General features: G+C 35.4%; 1 protein-coding gene across 1 annotated transcript in view; it reads right to left on the bottom strand.

Annotated features, from left to right (window-relative positions):
• LOC106142379 (rhomboid-related protein 2) overlaps positions 1 to 19,873 on the bottom strand; it is a 97,001-nt gene extending 77,128 nt beyond the window's left edge. The window contains exons 1-4 of the mRNA XM_013344119.2: positions 19,607 to 19,873; positions 19,409 to 19,432; positions 18,605 to 18,703; positions 18,134 to 18,199 (exon numbers count right to left, since the gene is read on the bottom strand). Coding sequence (XP_013199573.1) covers positions 18,134 to 18,199; positions 18,605 to 18,703; positions 19,409 to 19,432; positions 19,607 to 19,873 — 456 coding nt within the window. The remainder of the gene's footprint in view (positions 1 to 18,133; positions 18,200 to 18,604; positions 18,704 to 19,408; positions 19,433 to 19,606) is intronic.
• Between the last annotated feature and the right edge of the window lie 3,483 nt (positions 19,874 to 23,356).

Below are 23,356 nucleotides of genomic sequence, written 5' to 3'. Positions count from 1 at the left end.
TGTACATGAGAGCGTTATGGAGTATGATCGGTATAAAATTAAGTGACCTGATAGGAAACAGCGCGTTAAGGGAATGTTTAAAAGTAGTACAAGTTGAGGATGGGACACTTGACTAAAACGACAAGCCATCAACCAATTAACGCCCGTTCACTACGGAAGCGCTAATAACAATCAGCTTGTATGTGTGACTTGTGCCTCAGCTTGGATTGCTCAAGATCGCGTACTGCTATTCCTGTCTTGTCCCGGACTGTTCTGGGAAGCGGCGGAAGTCCCGGCGGATCCCGCGGCCGCTCCTTATTAATGGCCTGTTTAGACGAGCTCCTTTGTTACTCGCTCACGTCCTGCCACTTCTTGGTATGGCATGTCGAAGGTGTAGAGGTGAAGCTTTGGTTATATTGGAAACAATGTTAGAGAACGTAACGTACGCGAGTCCCCGAAGCGCAAAGGGTAATAAGGGTGCAATTTCGAACAGGCAGAGAAAGAAGCGTGGCAGTTTTCAAATTGAAAATTTGATTGAAAATCGTAATTCGGTTGGTGTGGAATACCCACTTACATACGAAAACTGTTTGTTATAAAGCATTAGTCTACGTCATTGTATTAGTCTCACGTTTAACAGTGAAATAGATGGACTTTTCAAGTGTAATTTTTCCAGCTGAAGCGATGTTTTAAACTAAGTATATTTCGCAGTGCTTCATGGCTAATAGTATTGGTTATAAATGTTGTAATTTTGTTTTCATAATGATGTGCCTTTAAAATATAAAAAGTTACTTGAAGCTTGATTTTTATAGACTCTATGTTATGTGCTACAACCTACTAACACTGCACACAAGAAAATACATGGCGCGTGCTATATGGACATTTATAAATAACGACACCAATAAAAACTGTAATGTACCATATCCAACTAGAATAAGTCGCCGGAGCACGAAAGGTGTACTTTACGTATTGTTTTCAGTTTCGACTTCTAGTTAAATTGACGTATCCTGTCGTCAGATTTCCTGGCGTTAATCGCGGGGATCGGGTGTTTAATTTAGTCCTGAGCTGTTCCAATGTTTCTTTGATGTCCCAATCGAGTTTGTGTTATTTTAAGGAACTGATACTTTTTTACCATTGACGCGAGAAATACCTGTACAACAGCGCGTAGCGCGTAAATAACTCTGATGTAGGAGTATGTACGAGTATTTGTGTTTTATTTGCGGGAATCACATACATATTATCACGTCTATATCCCTTGCGGGGTAGGAATCCCAAGGAGGCCCATAGATTATATTATTATAAGTATTTCCGCTGTTCCTATGATCCACACTCGATTCATTGATATCACAAAACAAACAAAAATGCACGCAATAGTTTCTCACAATTCATACAAAATTTAAGTACCTACCCAGTCAGTCATTTTAGACAGGGATAGTCTTTCGTACAAAAATATTCGGTCCAGCGTAGTATTATTCATGTCTGTGGTAGGAATCCTTATATTATGCTTAGGATATTATGACAAGATAGATGGGTGCAAACTCTGAATGGTTAGATCATGAATCATGGGACAAGTGAGTCAACTACGCGACATCGGCAAGGTCGAGCCAATGACCTCAAAGTAACCTATATCCTGCGTGCTACCACACCATATCACGAGATACCGTCTGGCTAGCCAGTTTTTCATTAGTATTGCCGTGACGCGACTAATACCTTATTACTTTTGATATTTTTATAAATGGGAAAAGGTTTTCAAAAACTTAACAACTTTGATGGTCTGGTAATAAAGAAAACACTCATAGTTGCTTCTTTTCCCGCACGGATTCTCTCTCACGAGTAAATCTTAATCAACGGAAAAGCTTACAAAGTTAGTAAGCTAGCAAGTTATCTCTTAATGTCAATACTAATACTTAACTTTTCAGTTGTTCATCTCCTTGTTTTGTGACTGCACTGACCGCTTATAAAAAAGAAATAATTTAAGCGACGAAAAATAACGACGTCTTTTGTTCATTTTCACAAGAATGATTTTAGACGCAGTTAGGTTTTTTATGTTTTTAAGTTTTATATTATAGTTATCTTTATTTTTACCAACACATAGAATTTTATTTTTATTCCGGCTTATTTTCTAAACAGTGACTGCGACTAAATCGATCTTTACAGGGTGTAAAAAATAAAGGCACAAGTGTGTGTATGTATACAGAAAAGGTCATTAATTAAATTAAATTGTACAAGTAGAAATAAAACATTAAAACCGACGTCTTCATTTGTTGACAGCATAAACCAGATATGTTTAGGGTATTCTGTTTTAATATGTAAATAGTCAATGCATACATATATCACATCTTTATCCCTTACGAGGTGAAGAGAGCCAACAATCGTGAAAAGACTGAAAGGCCATTCAATTTATATACTTACAATAAAAAATTAACATGACCATCCCGTTTTTAACCAGATATTTTAGATTGAATAGATAAAATGTATGCCATTAGGTAAGTGGGTAACAATTTGGGTACTGCAGTAGGCGGTATAATCTAGTTCTATGGCGTATGGTTGCGATGGGTTATGCAATGACAATATTTAATATCGTTATTAATGATGGGTATGTCCATCCAATATACATAGTAAATAGAATATACACTCTGCATCAATTTGTCTGTTACACATCTGCTGCATTAGGAATCAAAGAATTTAGAATAAACAATAATGCTTTTTGAACTAATTAATACATATATATTCCTCGGCCTACTAGAATAGGACTAATCCACTTACCTACCTTACTAAAGGAAGAACACAAATCAAAATTCTCGGTGTGTTTGTAAACTCTATATTGCACATAAAAAAAGAAAAATGTAACAAAAAATAGAAAACCATCATTGGATTTAGAAGAATATGTACAATGGTGGACTTATCCCAATCGGGATTTCTTCCAGTCAACCAAAATATAAACTAAAATCCAGAATTAAAGAGACACCGCACATTAAAAGCATTGAGGATGCGTTACAATAACCTATTAATTACAAACTTATTAATAATAAACATACATAAAAAAATACTCGGTCTTCTACTAAGGCAAATGTCAGTATGTCTTAAAAATAAATCTTTAGCGGACCCCAATCAGCGACACTAACATCTGATGCTGTTAAGATGAAGGAGTAGGACTATTAAATCATTCACCATTATACACGGCGGTACTGATATTTAGTTACCTATTAAAAATTGAGCGAATTGCAAATGTAGACCTCGTGTCGTAGTACAAAATCAAATATTTTTGTCGTTAGACCACAACCTAACATCTCATCATTAAAAAGTTAAAATACCTATCTAAATAAGAAAAATTGGGTTATTTTCTAAGGATAAAATTGCAGACGGCTTACTAAAAATATCCATACAAAATGTTGCACTCTCAATGACACCTTCATTTTCAAAGCAACAAAAGATGCAGTCTCCCGAATGCATATATGTTTACTTTTTATTATAACGTTTGCAAGAAAGAAACAACAGTACGAGATTAAAGCTTGAGAAGAAAGAAGACAGAACAGACCACCTTGTTAGTAGTAATCGGTTTACAGACCTTGACAAAAATTAACTTATTATAAATTTATATATGGGGTTTGGTGGAGTGGTAGACATAAATTGACTTTTGTTACAATGTTGCTTTGGGGTGAAATGATCTTTTATAGCTATTCTTAAAAATATGACAAATACGAGCAAAGAAGGCTGATTTACGCTATTTAAATGCTTATACCATCAATTCTTAAAGGTACAGAGATAGCACCTTTATAATAATACCGCATAAGCACCGGTATAAGGTATTACTTCACTAGTTAAAAATACATTCTGTAACAGAGTGTTTTATGATTTAATAAAAGAGATTTTGTAGAGAAACAACTTTTTTTGAAGATTTTTTTTTTATTTGACGGCCTCTGTGGCTCAGCGGTAGTACGCTTGTCTGTGACACCGGAGGTCCCGGGTTCGAATCCCGGTCAAGGCATGATGAGAAAAGAACTTTTTCTGATTGTCCTGGGTCTTGGATGTTTATCTATATAAGTATTTATTATAAAATATAGTATCGTTGAGTTAGTATCTCGTAACACAAGTTTCGAACTTACTTCGAGGCTAACTCAATCAGTGTAATTTGTCCCGTATATATTTATTATATTTATTATATTTAAAAATATTGTTATATTTATGTCTAATAATTAAAATGTGACTGCTTTATGTATCGATAAGAGGCTTAAAGGTGCGTCACCTCACTATGGGGCTACCTGCCCCTGATTTTGTGATTTATATGCGGGCGAAGGCTTTCGCACTGCCTCTACGCACTGAATACTGATCTAGCGTGAATAAGATATTTAACTCCTTTTTACTCATAATCCCTGACAGCCACACGGCCGGCAATTGTTATTTGAAATATATTGAATAGAGTTCTCACCACGATTTTGGTCCGATAACGTACATAATTATAAATCGTCACAGCTTTCCGCACGAATTTCCAAATTGATTTTTTGGTAATAGACGTGACCTGACTGGCGTTCCGAGATCTAAGTAGCGAGTTATTTGTAAATAATAGATCGAATATCCGATCGTTACCGATCCGGAGCGGGAGGCGCATGTTCCCGCGCACCTGTCACGAACTGTGTCTACGGTAGATCACTGTTTGATCGATGACGAATCGATTTCATTCGTTGACGACTTTATCGGAATTGTGTCGCCATACCGATTTAGATAATATGCACTTTTTATTATTACAAAACGACTGGTAGGTACAGCAAAATGTTACGCGACTTGATTTTTTCGATCAAACGAGAAATAACTCCTAACTGGCAACATGGTATTAAGGTGCTTCAAAATGTGTAAAATAATTCCAAATTAAGTAAGAATGTATATACGAGGAAAAATAAAAAACAATGTTGTTTTTAATATCCAATTTAAGTAGGTATTTCATTTTAAGGGTTCTGTGTCTAAAAGGTAAAAACGGAACCCTACACCTAACCGTCCGCTGACTGTCTGTCCGTCCGTTTGTCACTAGGCTGTATCTCAGAAACCGTGATAGCTAGAAAGCTGTAATTTTCACAAATGACATATTTCCGTTGCCGCTACAACAACATATAAAAAAAGTGTCCCCATACAATAAACGTGTTTCTTTCGTATTTTATTTTTAATGTCATGTTAATGCTCGTCATAGATACGAGTGGAGTAGTAACCGAACCTATGTAGATAAACTATAAATAATTAATACATACATATCAATTTCTAATTTTTATATTTCCAACAAAAACATAATCCTATCGTACATTACTTATCCTCTTCAATTATCTAAATCCGAAATATTTATCTAAGAAATAATATAAGCATCGGCTGAACGAAAAGTAACCTCAAATATTATGATCACAATAAGAAACCACGTAACATCAATAACGTTATTGAGTCACAAAAAGTAGAAAATTACTAAATGGGCGGCCGTAACTAGCGGAGATCCTTTATTTGTTCGAGTCAGAGGCGATATATCATAGCCCACCGACATCGAACAGTACACAATAAGTTTTGAGAAAGACATCACTGCAAAATTGATCGATAACTATAGGTTTGAACTTAAACTTGCGCAACGTAACTACAGTTTTTGTTGTTGATACACAGCACAGCACAGATTAATTGGCGGTAATGTGTGGTTTTAAATAATTAATTTAATTTATTATGTCGTAGTCGAGTAATCAAAATGCAGCAATTAAATTGGTTAAAATCGTATGTCTGTATACGTAATCGAATGTCGAAAGGGTTCTAGTTTAGAGCGCGATACTAGAACAGAATATCCTACAATATTTACATACTCATACATACACCATCACGCCTATTTCGCACAGGGGTAGTCACTAGGCAGAGAGTATGGTTTTCGTTTGCGACGCCATTTTCATATATTTTCGCCTTTTTACTATTGCTGATGTATTCAAAAAGAGATGTGTTACTTATGATATATGTTATGGTACCTATCAGTACGACAAATAAAAATCGTTCTAGTCCCCTGTCCCTCTCTTTCAGTCTCTTCGGCAGTACAAGATATTATTTTTATTTAAATTTACATAGTTTTTATGTATTTGGTTTTTTGGTGTTAGATGAGATAAATTAAATGTTAAAGTGAACGATTTTTCACGTAAGTGGAGGTAATCGGCGGGGGGCGCCGACAAAGCCCCCGGGGGGTGCCACCGCCGCCCTGCGTGTACGCATACCTCCGGTAATTTGGTAATAACATGACACTTCAGGATCGATGGCGTTATATCTTTATAACTTTTGGATACCACACGCTGTTTATATTTGAGATATTTCATTTTATATTAAGTATTTAGGCTACATTGTATAGTGTGTGCGACCGAACGTGTTTACTATAATTCAGTCCTGCGTACCTAATAGTATCTTAGATTTTTAATAAATTTCTACTTAAATAGTGTAGTAATATTTTTACACTTACGAATACTTAATCTACTTATCTAGTTATATTTAATTAAAGAAGAAAAATAAAAATTCAAAAGCCTAAATAGGATTTCTATTTATGTAAATTGAACCAACTGAAAATATACTTAGAGAAATGTTTTACGAAAAAAAAAACTCAAAAGCAACAGTCGTAAAATGTTATAAAATATTATAACAACAAAAGTTATAACCGCGTTGTAGACTTGCGATTGTGAGATTATGCTGTTTCGTAGGGTGACCGACCTCAATACGGCATAACATGAAAAGCAAAACGTAAATCTGCCCTTTATCTTGATTATTCGGCTAGAAGCTAGAAACACAATGTTAATGAATCGATAAAATACCTACAGTAAAGAAACGTAACACGCACGCTGATTCTGTAACCGAAAATATAATTAAACACAGACGCGTGTGCGTGGCATACCCACGAGTACATCGAAAAATATAATAATGTACTTTACTTTTATAAGTGACTAGACTATTTTCCGGATTTCGCTCCCTGAAATTTTCTGGAGTAATCAAATTTAGTTTACGTTTTAAATATTAGTTAGGAGTAAGTAAAACATTTGAATTTTAAAATTAAATAAATATTTTTATCGATACCATGCAAATTTTCATCAAAATACTAGTTATTTTTGAGTATTTTTTATATTTTGCTCTTTAAATAAAATATTCACAAAATTAGGAAAAAATATTTGAAGCCATAATATTTGTTAGTAAGTACCTTTGGATAAGGAGATATAGACTAGAAGAATGCAGTAACTTTTGGTTTTCATTAGGTATCTCACTTTAAGAATTTACAAATCGCGATCGCTATTTAAATACACAAGTGCATACAGGTATTAATTTTAGCACACAGACGAAAAAACAAATTTTGTAAAAAATATGAATTTTGTTTGTCCGCACGAGAACAATGAGGAAATTTGTATATTATAAAAGCTTATTCAGGTCTTCTAATAGATAGAACCTCTGTTATTTAGGGCAGCGTTATTGGTGTGATACACTAGTGAGGAGATAGCTTGAAAAAAAAAATATTGTCATTGTCACAAGATACTATAGCCGCGTAGGTACTCACGTAATATGTTCACTACCTAATTGAGATACAGACAGTGACATCCAGTCCATCGGCTAAAAGGAGAATTATAAGTTAAGAGGCCTTGTTTGACATTACCAGTCTGCATATATTATATACATGATATATATTTATTACATTTGAAACTAGTTTTATTTTTTGGTATCCCTAGCCGGGGTCAGGGCGGTAGCGTGACCGCGTAGGCTCGCGTTTTGGACGGCCGCCCACACATCCTGCACATAACCTATTGTCTACCCACATACATTGCCGCGAGACGACTGGGAGACGTGATGTCACGTCAAATACTGATATATACCATTAGGAATATATCGTCCAACGCTCTCACGGCTACTTATCTACTTCTATCTGCAAAGTCTAACTGAGCCCAAAGGCAAACTTGGGTAAGATAAGGAAAAAATAATCTGTTAGAATTACTCACGTATGACAAAACATTTTAAAACCGACTTTCGTTTAGTGTAAGTTTTGTCAAAATACCACCTAAATCATACATCTATAATCTTTCGCACTGTTAAACCCCAATCCGTCTTTTCAAAGCAATTTATAGTAACGGATTAAGGCCGGACCACACGGTATTTAGCACAACTTAAGCGAAATACAATTAAAATTGCAAGCTTCAAAGACATGTATTTCTGTAGCGGTCTTAATGTGGGGTAAACAACACATTATTGGTCGGCAAATGTCGGTCTTAACAATTGTCGTGTCGGGCGTGTGGTGCTTATTTCAGCCGTTCCTGGTAACTGGGATTAAGACACAGGAACTTCTTGTGTGGCAAAAGGGAGTACGAAGCTTAGTTCCGTTCGGTTGTAAAGCGGGTTGGAACGGCCGTAGACTGCACAGCTACGAATTACATAATACATACTACTTTTGTTTTTTTTTTTCGCTCACATCCATGATTTGGCTCATATAACCGGAAGGTTGGTAGAGCTATGGATGCTGATGAGACTTTTGTGTAAAGTGGTCGGAAATTTTTATAGCTCTCTTGTTTTAATATAAATTCTTGCTGTAATATTTTTAAAATCGATCAGTTTGAAATTTATTTTAACTATTTATATGTGAAGGAAGTCTCTTTGAATTTCGAATTTTATTGTGCATTCTGTAGAAGTAATTTAGAATGTGCGTCCTTAATGTATTATTCAACTAATGTTAACCAGAATAATGATGTTGAAACTATAATCATTGATTTTTTAAGTTAGTGCAAAAAATAATACCGCGAGAAATATTATGTACGGTTTGTTCTCTTGCGGTATTCATTATATGACAATCGATAACTTTGCGTTTAATAAAACAGTACTGCAGTTATGAATTTCAAAATAATTGTATTAATAACAATAGCAGGGACTAAGCCGTAAAGAAAGGGTCGTGGGCGTGAGAAAGAAGCGCGGGCGGCGGCGCGGGCGCAGCACTAATGTACTAGTCAAACACGTTTGTCTGTCTGTGTGTCTGCGATATCGCTGCTCAGCGCTTTGTCCAATTTAGCGATAAAACTTTAACAGTAAATACTACACTTTGTTTATAGAAATGGAAAGTCTTTTGCACGACTTTAATGCTTTTCAAGAGTTAAAGGGTTAATGATTTTTCGTTCTTAACAATAAAAAAAGTGTTGCTACAGAAAATATATTTATTTTTTGTGGCTAGCTGTGAAAATTTCCAAATAACCTTCAGCAGTGAATATCATATGCCTAGCAGCCTACGCTATTATAACTATAGTTACGAGTATTGTAAGTCGTTCAGATGAAACCCTTACACTGATTCCCTGAAATCAACAGTGTTGTGGCAGTAACTGGTTTTACAATCACTTGCAAGATTTGTTCCGGACATACCAAAACTATTTTTTAAATATAAGCAAGATAAATATGTAATAAAAATTAAAGTAAACTAAAGATATAGCTATATTCTATTCTTTCAGGCCATGGGTTAGCAACCTGTCACTATTTGAATCTAAATTCTATCATTAAAGTTATAAGCTGCACGTGGCCTATCAGTCTTTCAAGACTGCTGGCTCTGTCTTCCCCACAAGGGATATAGGCGTGATTATATGACTGACTGAATTAAAAGCTAAACCGCATAAGCCACATTTGTCATATAAGTATTACGGGGCATTTAAATCGTACATACTTTCTGTCCGCTCATTATTTTGTGCATGCAAGGTTTGACGTGACCGATTGCTATATAGAGAGTAGCTGCTGATCCTTATCTGGCCTCTCTCTACTCTCACGTCGCCTACTAATTGCCCTTGCTCACCAGCCATGAAATTACACCATTTAAATACATATATTTCAAAACAATAACTAAGAATACTAATAAAAGTCAAAGATTACAATTTCATTTAATAACTTAAGAATTCAATTTTTTTATATAATAGTTTTATTATTATAACATAACCCTTCAAGGGTCACAAACAGAAGCGGCTTAGGAGTGATTAAGTTCCAAGTACTACTGACAAAACGTTCAAGTGACCGTGACAAATAACTGGCTTTGATTCCACTGCTATATCATTTCCTAGTGCACCTGAGCTTCGGTTTCTCTGGACAGGGTCGAGGATCGGTTACTCTACGCTTTTAATTGCCAGCTCCCTGAGAACGCCAGGTTTAATTGTCGGGTAAGTCGCAGACATGTTATTAACCGGCATCAAATACATGCTAGCGTCAACATTACGTGCTTTTACCCTATATTTCCATGTGCATAGCAATGAATGTTAATTCGCTCTGTGTGAGCATTCCCACTCGATATTATTGCGATCTGATTTAATGAAGGTCAAGCTTTCTTTTCAAACCTTATTTATTGATATGATTTCTTGCGAACAACATCCTCGTTTTCCAGGAAATATGAATAAGTTTCAATTGACCTGTTTATATCATTATTTTTATTTATTTGTAATCAGGGTTTATTGTATGTATGATATTTAGGTCGTGAACTTGCGATTCGCGAGCGCGGGGCGTCTGCCTGGTTTTGCCCGGGGCAGCATGACGAATCCAATTAACAGCACTAACGAATACTGTCGGATGTATACTATTTATGTTTCCTCACAATCACACTGTAAATATTTAGTTCGGGAGGCGTCTGGCATCGGCCTTGTCTTATCTCATCATCGAGAACGTTTCCACGGGCAACCCTGTTTGCGGCGCTGACATGTAAATAACTAGAAAGTGGCAAGGCGCTGCCTCTAAAAATCCAGTCGATTTTATGGGATTTATTTATTTGGTTGATGGTAGATAATAGTCACGTGCAACCAACATGATAGCTGTGGAGATTGCGCCGTAAATCAACGTGCAACATAACCACAGAGTAGAATTATTGTTTGCTACTATTCAACATTAGCTAATTTGTTCACAATTTAATAAGATTGATACGGGCAAGTATTGCATATGGTTTCTGGAAATTTCTGACAGGAAAGAATAGGAAAATTATATATTTCATAGCTAATGAATGTTACTTCCATGCTGTCGTTCTGTGAGTTTTGAACTTTTGTTTGCTATGGTAAATAGAAAGGTAAATGGTAATGGAAAAGTAAAATTAACGGACCAAGATTATAATACACTATAATGATGGGACCGACAACGACGGTTATGTTCCTGTATGAAGTGGGCAAAACACAATATTTCTACGAACTATTTGAGGCTTATGAAAAGAATATACTTGTATACCTAATAATATGGTGGCATATATGTATGTTTCTTCAGATTATTTAATAAAAGGCGCGAGTCGGTGGCGAGGCCGCGTAGGATTCGACAGGTGATTTTGTTCGATTATCTGCTTATATACGCGTTCGAATTCTGTTCTCTCATATTATATTATTCATTTCAACAACGCGAACGAGCTCGCTAAATATAGAGAGCGGCATTCCAGGCGCAACGCCTTGTTCTTCGATTGTTTTAACCTTTTTTTAATTTCAATTTCTTATTTAAAATGGCCCTTGAGTTGGGGAGCAGCTCCTATTTGGAGCACTGTTTATTTGTTTGGTGATGTCACCAGCATGCGTGCCATCATCGCAGGGGGCCCGTTTTGGAATCTTTACGATCGACACCTCCACATATTCGCAGTTCATTCACCGTAGATATGCGAATGTTAATGTCATTGTCAAGTCGGATTTGTCTATCTGAATCGGTAGCATCGAGACATATCTTTATGTGCGTTTGATGATGTGATTATTTTATGCCTTTACGATTAATATTTTAACAATCACTAAAACTGGAGAATTCCAGACAGGTGGACTTCATTCAAACTCATAACAATTTTACCATTATAAATATTCATAATAATACATGTCGGACAGAATGTTCTTCTTAAGTATTTCCCTTATTTCACCTACATGGGGTGGTGTCGAAGGGTGGATCTTATTCATTTCGTCAGAGCACATAGATTAATACAAATTATGTTAAACTTCAGTCTAATATGATCAGTAAAGACTAAACAATCAATAATCTATTGATTACAAATGATGTAAGCAGGCTAACATGACAACAATACTTGATCATCCTGACAGCTGAACAATTAAATGCGAAGCTGTTTACCAAGTCGGTGTCATGAATATAGGTGCTCATGATATCATCTTGGTCACTAACGAGTTATTGACATAGAGTAGCCATAGAGTATGGCCGATCCTTATCTATATGATAATAGTTAATTAAAATTTTGGCGATGTAAAATGTGTCAGGGACAAAAAGTAGGAACGATTGGTGGTACTTCGATTAATGTGCGTAGTGAATATTATGGTATAGTGTCCACAATATTATTCCCAAAGGTCCCAGCAATAAAATTTATTTCACGTTTATAATCAATATTATGGAATTATTTTAATATTTTCTAATCCCAGGTTTTTAAAGTAAGGTTTACTGTTAATGACGACGAAACAACTTGATGTTGGAGCCATTCCTAAATTGGTATTCATAAATGTTGACTCAATTATAAAAACAATTGTTTATCCATACCACTCAGGAACAACAATCGAATACAAAAGGGCGTGTGAAACTTATATTTCTATATGTGTGAATACTGTGCGTGAAATCAGTGTTTTACTTCGGTGTGGTCTTAGAAAAAATACTGAGACGATTACACAAGCCATCAACCCCTGGACGATTCGCCACGCGGTCCTCAGCCATCATCATTTGAACCTCCGAAATCTGGAGGGATGCCGCTCTTTTTTGTGGCCCCAAATGTGTGTTGTCGGGAGGTACCTAATGATATGCCAAATTATGTCACCTTGATCGTTTTTTAACTTATTTAATCAAGGGCAAATTATGTTTATAACTATAGAAGTCTTTATTTTATTTTCAGGAAATGTGTTTGTTAGGTACTTTTGAATCAAATGTGTGCACTTAAATTAATTTGTTCCTTCTTGAGGCTTTTTGTGGTGATTATGTATTTTCAAGTAACAGATATTGGAAGAATAATTGCTTATTATAGAGTTTTAAATAGATCGACCACAAAGTAAGTTACAAAATTAAAACACACATATTCTTCATAAAGGACTCAATCGAATTGTTAAAATAATCGGAATTCATATAAAAGCACGTTTAGAAACATGTGTCCAAATTGAGAAGGTAACTTTGCTTTTGTATGTTAATTTTTATTACAGGTATATCTTTGAGAAGGCAATGTGGAAGAAAAAATACAATTCATATAAGAAAGCCTATAGCCTGGACGAACCTTCGAAATACCAAGCATTGAACACAGTGAGACAATAGCCGATAGAGATATTAATGTCTGGATCAATGTCATGATCATTCACAGTTTTTCACCATAATTATTTTAATAGCTCCACTGTCTCATTACGTGGCAGCAAGGCAACCAATAAATTGTAAGTCACAATTAAAGAAAGTTATTTAGATTAAACTGTATTACGGGAAATCAAAGCCCTTTTTTAATAAAGTTTAAGATATTTTAAAGTGTTAATTACGATTCCATTTTTTTTTCAAGTACTTACAGGTTTGCCACCGTGGCTATGGTTTTTAAAAGAAATTAATTTAATGATGAAAACTTCTACCAATAAAAACAATGTCTTATAAAATCGAAAATCAGGGATGGGATCAAAGAGACAGCAGCGGTCCAGCGGGCGCCAAGATCGCAACGATACCCCCGCTAGAACAGTAATCGTCAATAAAATCTCAATTTAGATGGCACCGATACCGGGTGAGTTACGGACGGACAGTCAGACTACACGAAAACCTACTCGACGATGGAATGCGCCTGTGACAGGACCTGCTAACGAATTAGGTGCTTACACGGAATCCTTTGAAGATTCCTTTTGTTTTTGTTAGTTTTAGATTTCGAACTTATTAATAATTTTAGATGACGATTGGTCAAGGATTTGCGAGTCAAGGAAGATACGGTTTGGGTCATAAGATAAACAGTCTTCATTAGATCTTTCAGTACATACCTACTTGTATTCATGAATTATTGACAGCTTGACCCGCGGTTGACGCCTCGTCGACAGCGCCAGACTCCTTTTTTGTTTTTTTTCTCTTCTCAACAACGGCCAGTAACAGATAAGGACATCGAAGAGGGCATTTAAAAATAAATTTGTCGAAAGTGATAAATGATGGATATAACTTTTATTATTTCAAATTAAATTAACGATCCGGGCCTCTACCTTTTCTCACATTAGTGGGATCTTATCTGAAATGATTGCTTCCATTACCTTAGAGAACGGACACGTTGTTTTGTAGGTGAGGCAAGATAAAGAGATTAATGCGTAAAGCAATTAATTTTGATTGAGGTGTGTTTTATTAAGTAATTGTTTTTGTTCCCAATGAGATTAGAGACGCCCCGTGAAATTTCAATATGTAGGTAAAACTTTACTTACATCACCAAGATTTTCTCGAGGGCCTATTATAGTTCTATAACTGAAGCGAAACATTCAAGAAATTAATTAAAATGTCTGCCACATTTTTATTTATTCAATATTTGATAAAAAGAAAAAACAAATACTTACGTTAACAACCCAAAGACTTTTATAAAGAAATAATACGCCAGTAATTATAAAATTATTATGAAAAATCTTTTTTTATTTTCAGTGACAGAAGTGCCGCCTGGACTTCAACGGCTACAAAAAAGAACAAACAAATATAACACAGGGAAAAAGCAGTGACCACACAGGCTAAGAGAAATGCCGTAAAATGGACGCTTGAAAATAAGTATCTGGGTCCGATCCAATCATTTATTAGACCAACTTCGAACGTTATCGCTCCTCAAGATCCCCAAGATAGAGATGCCAAGTCGTAAATGTTATTAAGGTTTAAAATCTTACATTAGGAAGTTTGGCGTGTGTCGTTCCCACACAGCCTTTAATACATTTTCCATGTTCCAGTTAGCGCCCCATAAATTGATTAAGGGCCTGCGGCGCTGCTCAAACGTTTTTTATGTGAGACACGTGCATTAAATAAGGAGTTGGCAGAAATTGCCTTATATTACTACCTTCCCGAATGAACCTAAGAAGGGATAAAGGTATATTTTACTGTGTCGCTAACATACCGAAATGTAAAAAAAAACCATACACCAAGCGGAAATTTAATAAACGAATAGGATTTTCTATTTTCGTCAATGCTTTGTCATAGGAAATGTATCAAGGCCATCATTTTGTATAAAATTGCCTTGAAATGTGCGAATTAATTTATTGCATACAACTTCGGGAAAACATTTCCACGCAAAATCGACCTACATCTCTGTAATTTCGTTTTTTTATGTTTCGTTCATTTTTTATGTGCGCGACAGGTAATACTCAGTTACTTCCATACTGACCGACCCTAGCGTTTTCAAACGAACAATTTATTTATCACTACCAACAAAACACAGTTTTTGTTTGTTTTCTGATTATAAGTTACCTATAAGTATGTGAATGAACGAAAAATTCATAACTGTAAAATTTACATAATCGTCATCCGAGTGTGTTCTCTATATTATTGTTTATTTATAAAATAACACATAACGATAAGTGAAAGGAAAGTTACATAATTATTATGCAATAATATATATAAAGAAAAAATGACGGCCCATTTCAATGCGAGCTGTAAATTATATTGAGTCAATAAATAACATGAACAATGCCTTTTTAAAATAAAATCAGATAGTCAATCTCCATAAGCGTATGTGCTAAATGCATAAAAAATGCTAAATTAGCGTAATGGAGTGAACTAATTTCCTGTTAGGAAATTGCTTTGCTGAATACGTACGATTTCCCTAAAAGCTTTCTGTTACAGTCATCGCGCCAACATCAATCATTGCAATGGACCGATGTAAAACATATTTTCATAACAATAGACGACACATATTTTTGTTCGAAAACTATCGGCTATTATAGTACAAATGACTATGATATTTGTGTACGGTGAATTTGTATTTTGGCTTCACCAAAACAGATTCAAACAATATTTTCGTATCTTTGAAATATTATGGATCTAGTTATCGTGTTTACAAAAAGAAAACAATTTAATTTTTAAATAGAATATGTCTACGCAAAACGAAATCCTTAATTTTGATTTTTATTAATTACCGTTCCTGGGAATTTCGGGAAATCCTCCCTTATTATTGCACCCCAAGTCTGCTTAATTAACATACATAATAATATGTAGCACAATTCAAATATCTTAACCCAGTGATTTGTTTTGTTGGACCTTATAACCTTTGTGGTCTTATTTTTATCCTGGCCATTATTTTGGATTAAAGAAACATTATTTAAAAAAATATACAATATAAAATCATTCTAAATTTAAAACATTTGAACGGTGCTATGAAGTCAGCCGGCAATTTAGCACGGGAGATTTGGCGTAGTGGAACAAACAAAAAAGCGCGAGGTGACAATATAAATAACAATTTGGCCCACCCCGTTCGAATGTGGTTCGTCGGATTAGCATAAGAATGCCGCATCATGGACGCCCACGACTCCACGACCCTATACTGTCCCTCGTTGTCTCTTTATACGTCGAATTTAATTTTGATTTACGGCTATCCACACAATTGTACGCAAAACATTCTTCAGCACGGGGAGACATACCTAGCTGGCCTACACCCAGAGACTTCAACAGCCATTGTAGGTTAAGACTTCATTAGTATATTAGGCGATATTCTTATGATAATAATTGATGTATGAGGTAGATGTCATCGAATTGTTAAATTGCATCTCAAATCTTTACTCAAATAACACTATCGATACATATTACTAGCAATATAATAAATGGCTTTAAAACGCATAACTTAATTAAAAACGGCTGGAGTCTGTCATATATCACGAACCGCATTAAAGTCAAAACTGAGTGCTTCTTAAGATCCTTTATGCAAAATATCAGTAAAATATCAGAGTAAATAATTAATTGAGAGCCCGCCAGTATTTGACATGTTCGAGCATAAAAGTAATGAATTGCGGTTATTAAGATACTTTGGTCTAATTATTATAAGCAGCTCATAAATTTTATTATTTCTTTGACAAGGTTACTATAGAATTTTATTATACTTTTTGTCTTGGAGCTGTGCCCACCTCAATATTGCTTTTAACTTTCCAGTGGAACACTGGTTTATTTTATATACATATTTTAAAACGTTTACCTAAAAAGGTTATGTGAAATTAGTTTAATTCTCAATTTTTATTTAAACATTTAATAGAAATATATAAATAATATATTGTCTTTACGTAGTATCTTGTAGATACAATCATGCCTTAAAACTGTTAAAATTATTCATTTTATTACAAATACAAATATTCACTTATTTCTATTGACTTAAAAACTAATCCTTAGTTATTTACTTACTAAATTTAATATTCAAAATAATATACCCAATAAAAATAAACCAAGTTAAAAACGACGTGCTCAGTGTTAATACGCATTTAAGATAATATATTTTTACCACACAAAAATAAATGTCCACCTAATAAATCGTGCCGGCCCTTATCGGTTTTCGAGAGGCGACAGTAAAACCCGATAAAGACGCGGGTCCCTACGGATCGAGAGTTTCAACGAGCTAACGTGTTCGTAAACGTTTGCATTACCATATATTTTTAGTACTGGAAACTTTCAACTGCATCGATTGGGTTTACAGAGTCGGGATGCATCGAAGTCGCGCGCGAGTGGAGCGTAATCGGTGTTGCATCTTAATTTAGTTGTCTTGTATGGTGGGAGGTGGCTCTGTGGGACACAACCTAACCCACTGCGAAGGTAGCAGTAAAGGACGCCGGGTAAGAAAAACAACCGCAATACAGATGCGTACTATGACTCTTAAAATGACCAAAGAGTGGTAAAATTAGGACCGTAGATTTATACGAGTAACTAAGCATGTACTTGTACTTTAGATTATTCAATCTTCAATAAATGATATGCGAATTACTTAACCGCTAACTATACTTATGATTAAATGGCCAAATTACATTTGATTTAGCTAGTACCTAAGAACCTTTAGAAGTTTTATAAATAGTAGGTACCTTATGAGATGCGTGGTCGTATCTGGTACGCCATTTCTGCAATATATGTATTTTATGCACTGGGTCAGCCTGGTCTGGCGCATATATCGTCGTATTTATTATACGACAGAATAAAAAGAATTTATGAATTTAATTGGGTTGATCGCTCTTTGTAGCTACATATAGGTACCTACTGAAATTGATCATGTACTTACCACATTCACGAACTCCTGAAATGTGATGGCGTCGCTCGTCGCACTCCGGGCTTTATCTTGTAGTATCTGAAAATATTGTATAGCTGTAAATTGCAATATCTTATATGCACTAAAGACATCTGCTTCCTTCTGGCGTTAATACCATCAATACATCGTAATAATGTCCTCTCTGGGGAGGACCGCGGGTTGACAATTTTTTTTTTTCACAAAACGACTAGCGTCTGACCGTCGCTACCTGTGCCTTGGAACCTAACCCATTTAAAACATGCTTAAGGCTTCACTAAATAAATGTGCTTTTCAAGGACCGGGCACTTTCTGCCACTAAAGCCTATTTATTTCCAATTTATCGCTAATAGGATTCATTAATTCCAATTTCAGCAAATTTTTGTAACATTTTAGTTTTAGTTACAAGGCTTTGTAATATACATATAATAGTAAATAGAACAAATGAAGTCATCTGAATAGGATTACCTCTAATTTGTGTGGAGGCACTTGTGCAATAAAATCAGGATTCTGTAGGGTCTGCAGAAAATCAGGCCACGGAATCTCCCCGAAGCCTTCTGGATCGAACTGAAAACAAAGCTCACGTTCAGCCATTTCTTAACGGTCACGTAGATAAACTTTTACGATCGCAACCCAAAAATTAATAATAGGAATATCATAACCGACTTTATACGACTTCACACATGTTTAATATTTTCATTTCCAAAAAGACAGGAACAAAAAATGTAAGCGCCCTATCTCCTACCTCACATTATCTGAATGTTCGCTACGTGACGACACTTCGTTTGAGACGGCGCTACCGCCTCTTTTTATCACATTTTAAAACATTCACACAGCGCTTCTGTACATTTTAATCAGCCAAAAGCATGGAAACTTCTCTGAATTAAATTTTATATAATCATAACAGATAAAATGATAGTTTCTATGATTTAAGGTTATTTAACACCACGTTATATCTCGTAAAGAATCTTACTAATATTCAAATCCATACCAAGGAGTATCTATCTTCATCATCTTCCCAGGTATCTTTTTATAAAATTCTTACTATTATTTATAAACTTATATATTTATTAACTTATATAGTATTTCTAACTTTTGGTTAATTATTTTATGATTTTACAAATAATGGTTTGTATGATTGTTTTACAGAAATATTTATACCTTATAAACAAAATGAAGATATCGCACACCAAATCAGTTTCTTCATCACGTAGGTTTCCTTGTAAAGTAACTATATAAAAATATTTTTAAGAAGATACTAATATAACTTACCCTATCAAAAAGAAGGCGCCATTTCTGAAAAATAAGGATTTTAAATAAGAGACATTTGAAATTTGATATAACTTAACAGTTTAATAATTTTAATAGATAAGTATACCTAAACAAAGCTAGTACACTAAACTGGATCGGATTTTATAAATATTGAAGCATTTCTTAACATGCGGGAAAAATGCGACGAGTAAAACTCACATCATGCATCAACTCTCGTCTGATCTCCGCCTCATCCAGTTCCGAGCCGAGATCAGTATGGTCTGTGTCGTACAGCGGTTCAGCGGCCCTCGATAGCGAGCCCAGGGAATCCCGCGCCGAAGCGAGGGACCCCGTGACCGTTGGTAGTACCCCAGCTTCGATTCCTGACTCCATGGAGGTGTTGGTCGACAGCAGCGTCGTGGCAGCGGCGGCGGGCGCGCGCATTTCCGCGCCGCCTCCGCACCCACTCCGCACCCAAACGGACATCTTAAATACACCATCCAACTAGCAGTTACCGATCTTTAGTGCAATTTCATTCGTTCTTTATCTCGTTCTTGACTTAACTTTGTCTCTTCCAATATCATTTGAGGTGAGCTCTCTTCGTCATTCTTCACTGATTCGCCTTCCAATTTCATTCGTTCTTTATCTATATCTGTAAGCCCATATTCATTTAAGATCAGCTCTTTTCGTCATTCATCGCTATATTCTTAGTTTCTGTGTCTTACGTTCCTTATTTAGGTCGCTGTTGTCATTCGTCCTTTATATAAAAGTTTATCTTATTTGGATTTAAAAATACGTTGTTTTATATGGACAGATTCTCCGTGACAATTATTTTTGGACTCCTGGTTTTGGACAGAAATGGACTTAACTTTACTGGGTAGAAATATAGAAAGTATAGAGGAAGATTTAAGGCACGATGTTTTGAGACGTTTTGTAGAACACCTGGAACAAACAAAAGAGTTTTAGCTTGAACAAGAACAATAAAGTCAACTCCAACCCCTCAGAACTAATTCTCAAAGCGTTTTTCTATTCTTAAACGTTTTCTGACGTACATTGAATTTTTAAAATAATAAGCTTAATTTAAACATCATACAACTCGCAGAATTGCCTTTTATTAGTAAGTACTTGAAGTTAAGAATATTGTAAGGGTTTTAGCCATTATAAACGGAAGCCGCCATAAAAAAATTGATTAAAAACTTGTACCTAGAGCTAAACATCATCTTTATATTACATGAGATATGTAGACAACAACAGGCATTGTTTGACCACATACTGGCGGTATTCTTTTATACCGTGAAATAATTTAGCCAGGTTTTGAACCCCCAAAGTTAGCAAGAATTGGTCAAAACTCTCCTCCTTAAATTTTGTTTTATGTATGTAAGAATGAGTAAAAAACTTCACTGGGAACCGGAACAGCGTCAAAAGACTATCAACACCCTACCACCAGTGTGACCAGTATTATGGTAAATACCTAGATGGCACGAAAGAATTTTCGAAAACTGTTTCTTACTATACCTAATACTATCCTATTGTTAGCCAAATTTGCACGTTGCACCTAAGCACGGATAGACATTTCAGCAGACACCTTTGCCTTTTTTCGTGAAAAAATAAGATAAGACAATGCATAATTAGCGCTGCAGACACTCGTTGTAAAGGCTTTGGTATTAAATAACTAAGCATTTGGTTTTAAGAATATTATCGAAGTATATTATAAGAATATTATTACTATATAGGTATGCATGTAATACTGGTTACTTAAACGTATTACAGGTAGGTAATAAATGGATAGCAGCAAATAAACCGCATGCAACAGACGGTTTCCCCTCTTAAAGTTGCCATGGCAACTGACGCAATTTCATGCCCTGCTTAACTTGGGCAATCCTAGTTACGTTGTTTAAAAAAATACTGGCGGTTTATATCAAGAATGGTTACGATCCAAATAAAATTAAGGCCATATTATAACCAATATACACTAATTTTCTCTTTTTACTAACAAAATTACCATTGAAACAAAACTCAATTTAGAAAACTCATTCTAGCGTTAGTCCCGGTTACATCCTAACCTCTCTGGAGAGGAGCCGAGTGGGCCTTTGGCCTTTGATTATAATCCTGGATTGAGTGAGTTTGGATTAAACACGAAGCGACTCCCGTCTTATCACAGCAACTATTGCAGGGGAACCTATAAACCTTTTACGACATCCTTGGGAAGAGATGTAGGGGTCCTATACTTAGATTCCGTCCTATTCTAAACCACACGGCATTTACGGTTTCTTATGTAAGTAGTCATTTGCGATTATAATATTCGCATCAAAATCGGTTACACCGCTTAGCGCTACTGTTGCAGACGAGTTCAAAATACCTAGCTTACATATCTAGTTATTGGCAATGTTACCTACTTATTCTATTTTTTTTTTCGTGAAAATAGCGCCTTTCATTTTCCTTTCTCTCTACTGTAGTATTACTTTTCTGTTCAAGTAGGTATGTAATAACATTTGTAAATCATATTGACATCTGTTTACATGTGAGAACAACCAATCAACTTGCCGAACAGCCGATAGCAATAGAAACATAACCAAACACCACTTACCTTGGCAATTTGACTAATGTACGCTTCACTATCATAAGGGGGACTTCTCACCGTTCTTCATTTCCGAATTACAGTGTATTTCGTGTCAAGAACACATTAGGCCGGCACAATTTTGGGACATATAAATACACATCAAAACACGTTGTTTGTATTGCAGTGAAAGTGGGAATGGCGTCAGGATTTCAGCGCATGCGTGTGACAGAATAGCACGAGGGTGCATGCTTTGAAATATAAATGTGAGGGACCCTTTAGTGGCTCTCGCTAAGACAATTTTAGTGATGTGATAGGAGCTGCATAAATAAACCGACCTTGAGGGAATAGCGATCCCTTAAGTTGCATACAGTAATGTTCCTTCTGTACCTGTTTTGTTTTTACGAGGATACGTACGGCTTAAGCTTACTCAAGGATATTGAATTTATTTACATTAACATTATAAGAAACTTAAAATATAGTTAATATCTTTACCGATGTCAGAAATGATAAAAACAATTAATCGGTTGGAATGAAATCAATCAGGTGAAAATAAAAATTACCTATCACTTATTTCAAAAAGTCTAGTCAGTCTTTAGCTACTACTTACCTACTCTTGAGAAATCTATAATGAACCTATTTGTCAACTTGGAAGTTATAAGCATACTCCTGGCAGAAGTCCCGGGTGCGTCGTCAACTCTCTGGATAGGAACATGAGTTCCGCCTTTGTCCAGAGTAGTAATAGATTTTTCACGAACTCCCGTCAGACGTCCGCAAATTGGCGGGTAACACATATTTGATCATTACAAATTCAATTGCCTGTGCAGCTGTCTTCAAATCTTTTCTGAAATTCTTTTTAAAAATTCATACTGCAAAGTCCTCCTTCCCAAGCCCAATTTATTACGTATCCAAGGGTTCCGTTTATTGTTACGGCAAATCAGACTTTTCTTACAAACATTTTCTTTAATATATTAAAGAATATACCTACTTAATTATACATCTTACTGATATTTACTCTTACTTATTAATATTATCTGGAAATAAGTTTCCATACTAGCTTGGCTGGTAGTAAGCCAAGCCACATAAGTAATATGTGCTAGTTGCTTCTCATCCGGCGCAGTTTGTAAAAGTCAATCAAGAGGCAGCTCCGTACACCTGCGCCTACTCTTAAAAAATAGCATTTGTTATATCGTGAGAATAGACGTAGAAAAAAAGGCAGGAGTATTACCATACGGCAAAATGAAGCGCCGATATTGTGCCCATCTATACTAATATTACTAGGCTGAAGAGTCTGTGTGTTTGTTTGAACGCGCTAATCTCAAGAACTACTGGATCGAATTAAAAAACCCTTTTGCGTCGAATAGATCATTTATCGAGAAAAGCCTTAGGCTTTAATGATGCTTAAAATAACT

Source organism: Amyelois transitella, chromosome 12 (genome assembly GCF_032362555.1).
Source record: "Amyelois transitella isolate CPQ chromosome 12, ilAmyTran1.1, whole genome shotgun sequence".
Lineage (NCBI taxonomy): Eukaryota > Metazoa > Arthropoda > Insecta > Lepidoptera > Pyralidae > Amyelois > Amyelois transitella.
This window is presented reverse-complemented; position numbering and strand designations above follow the sequence as displayed.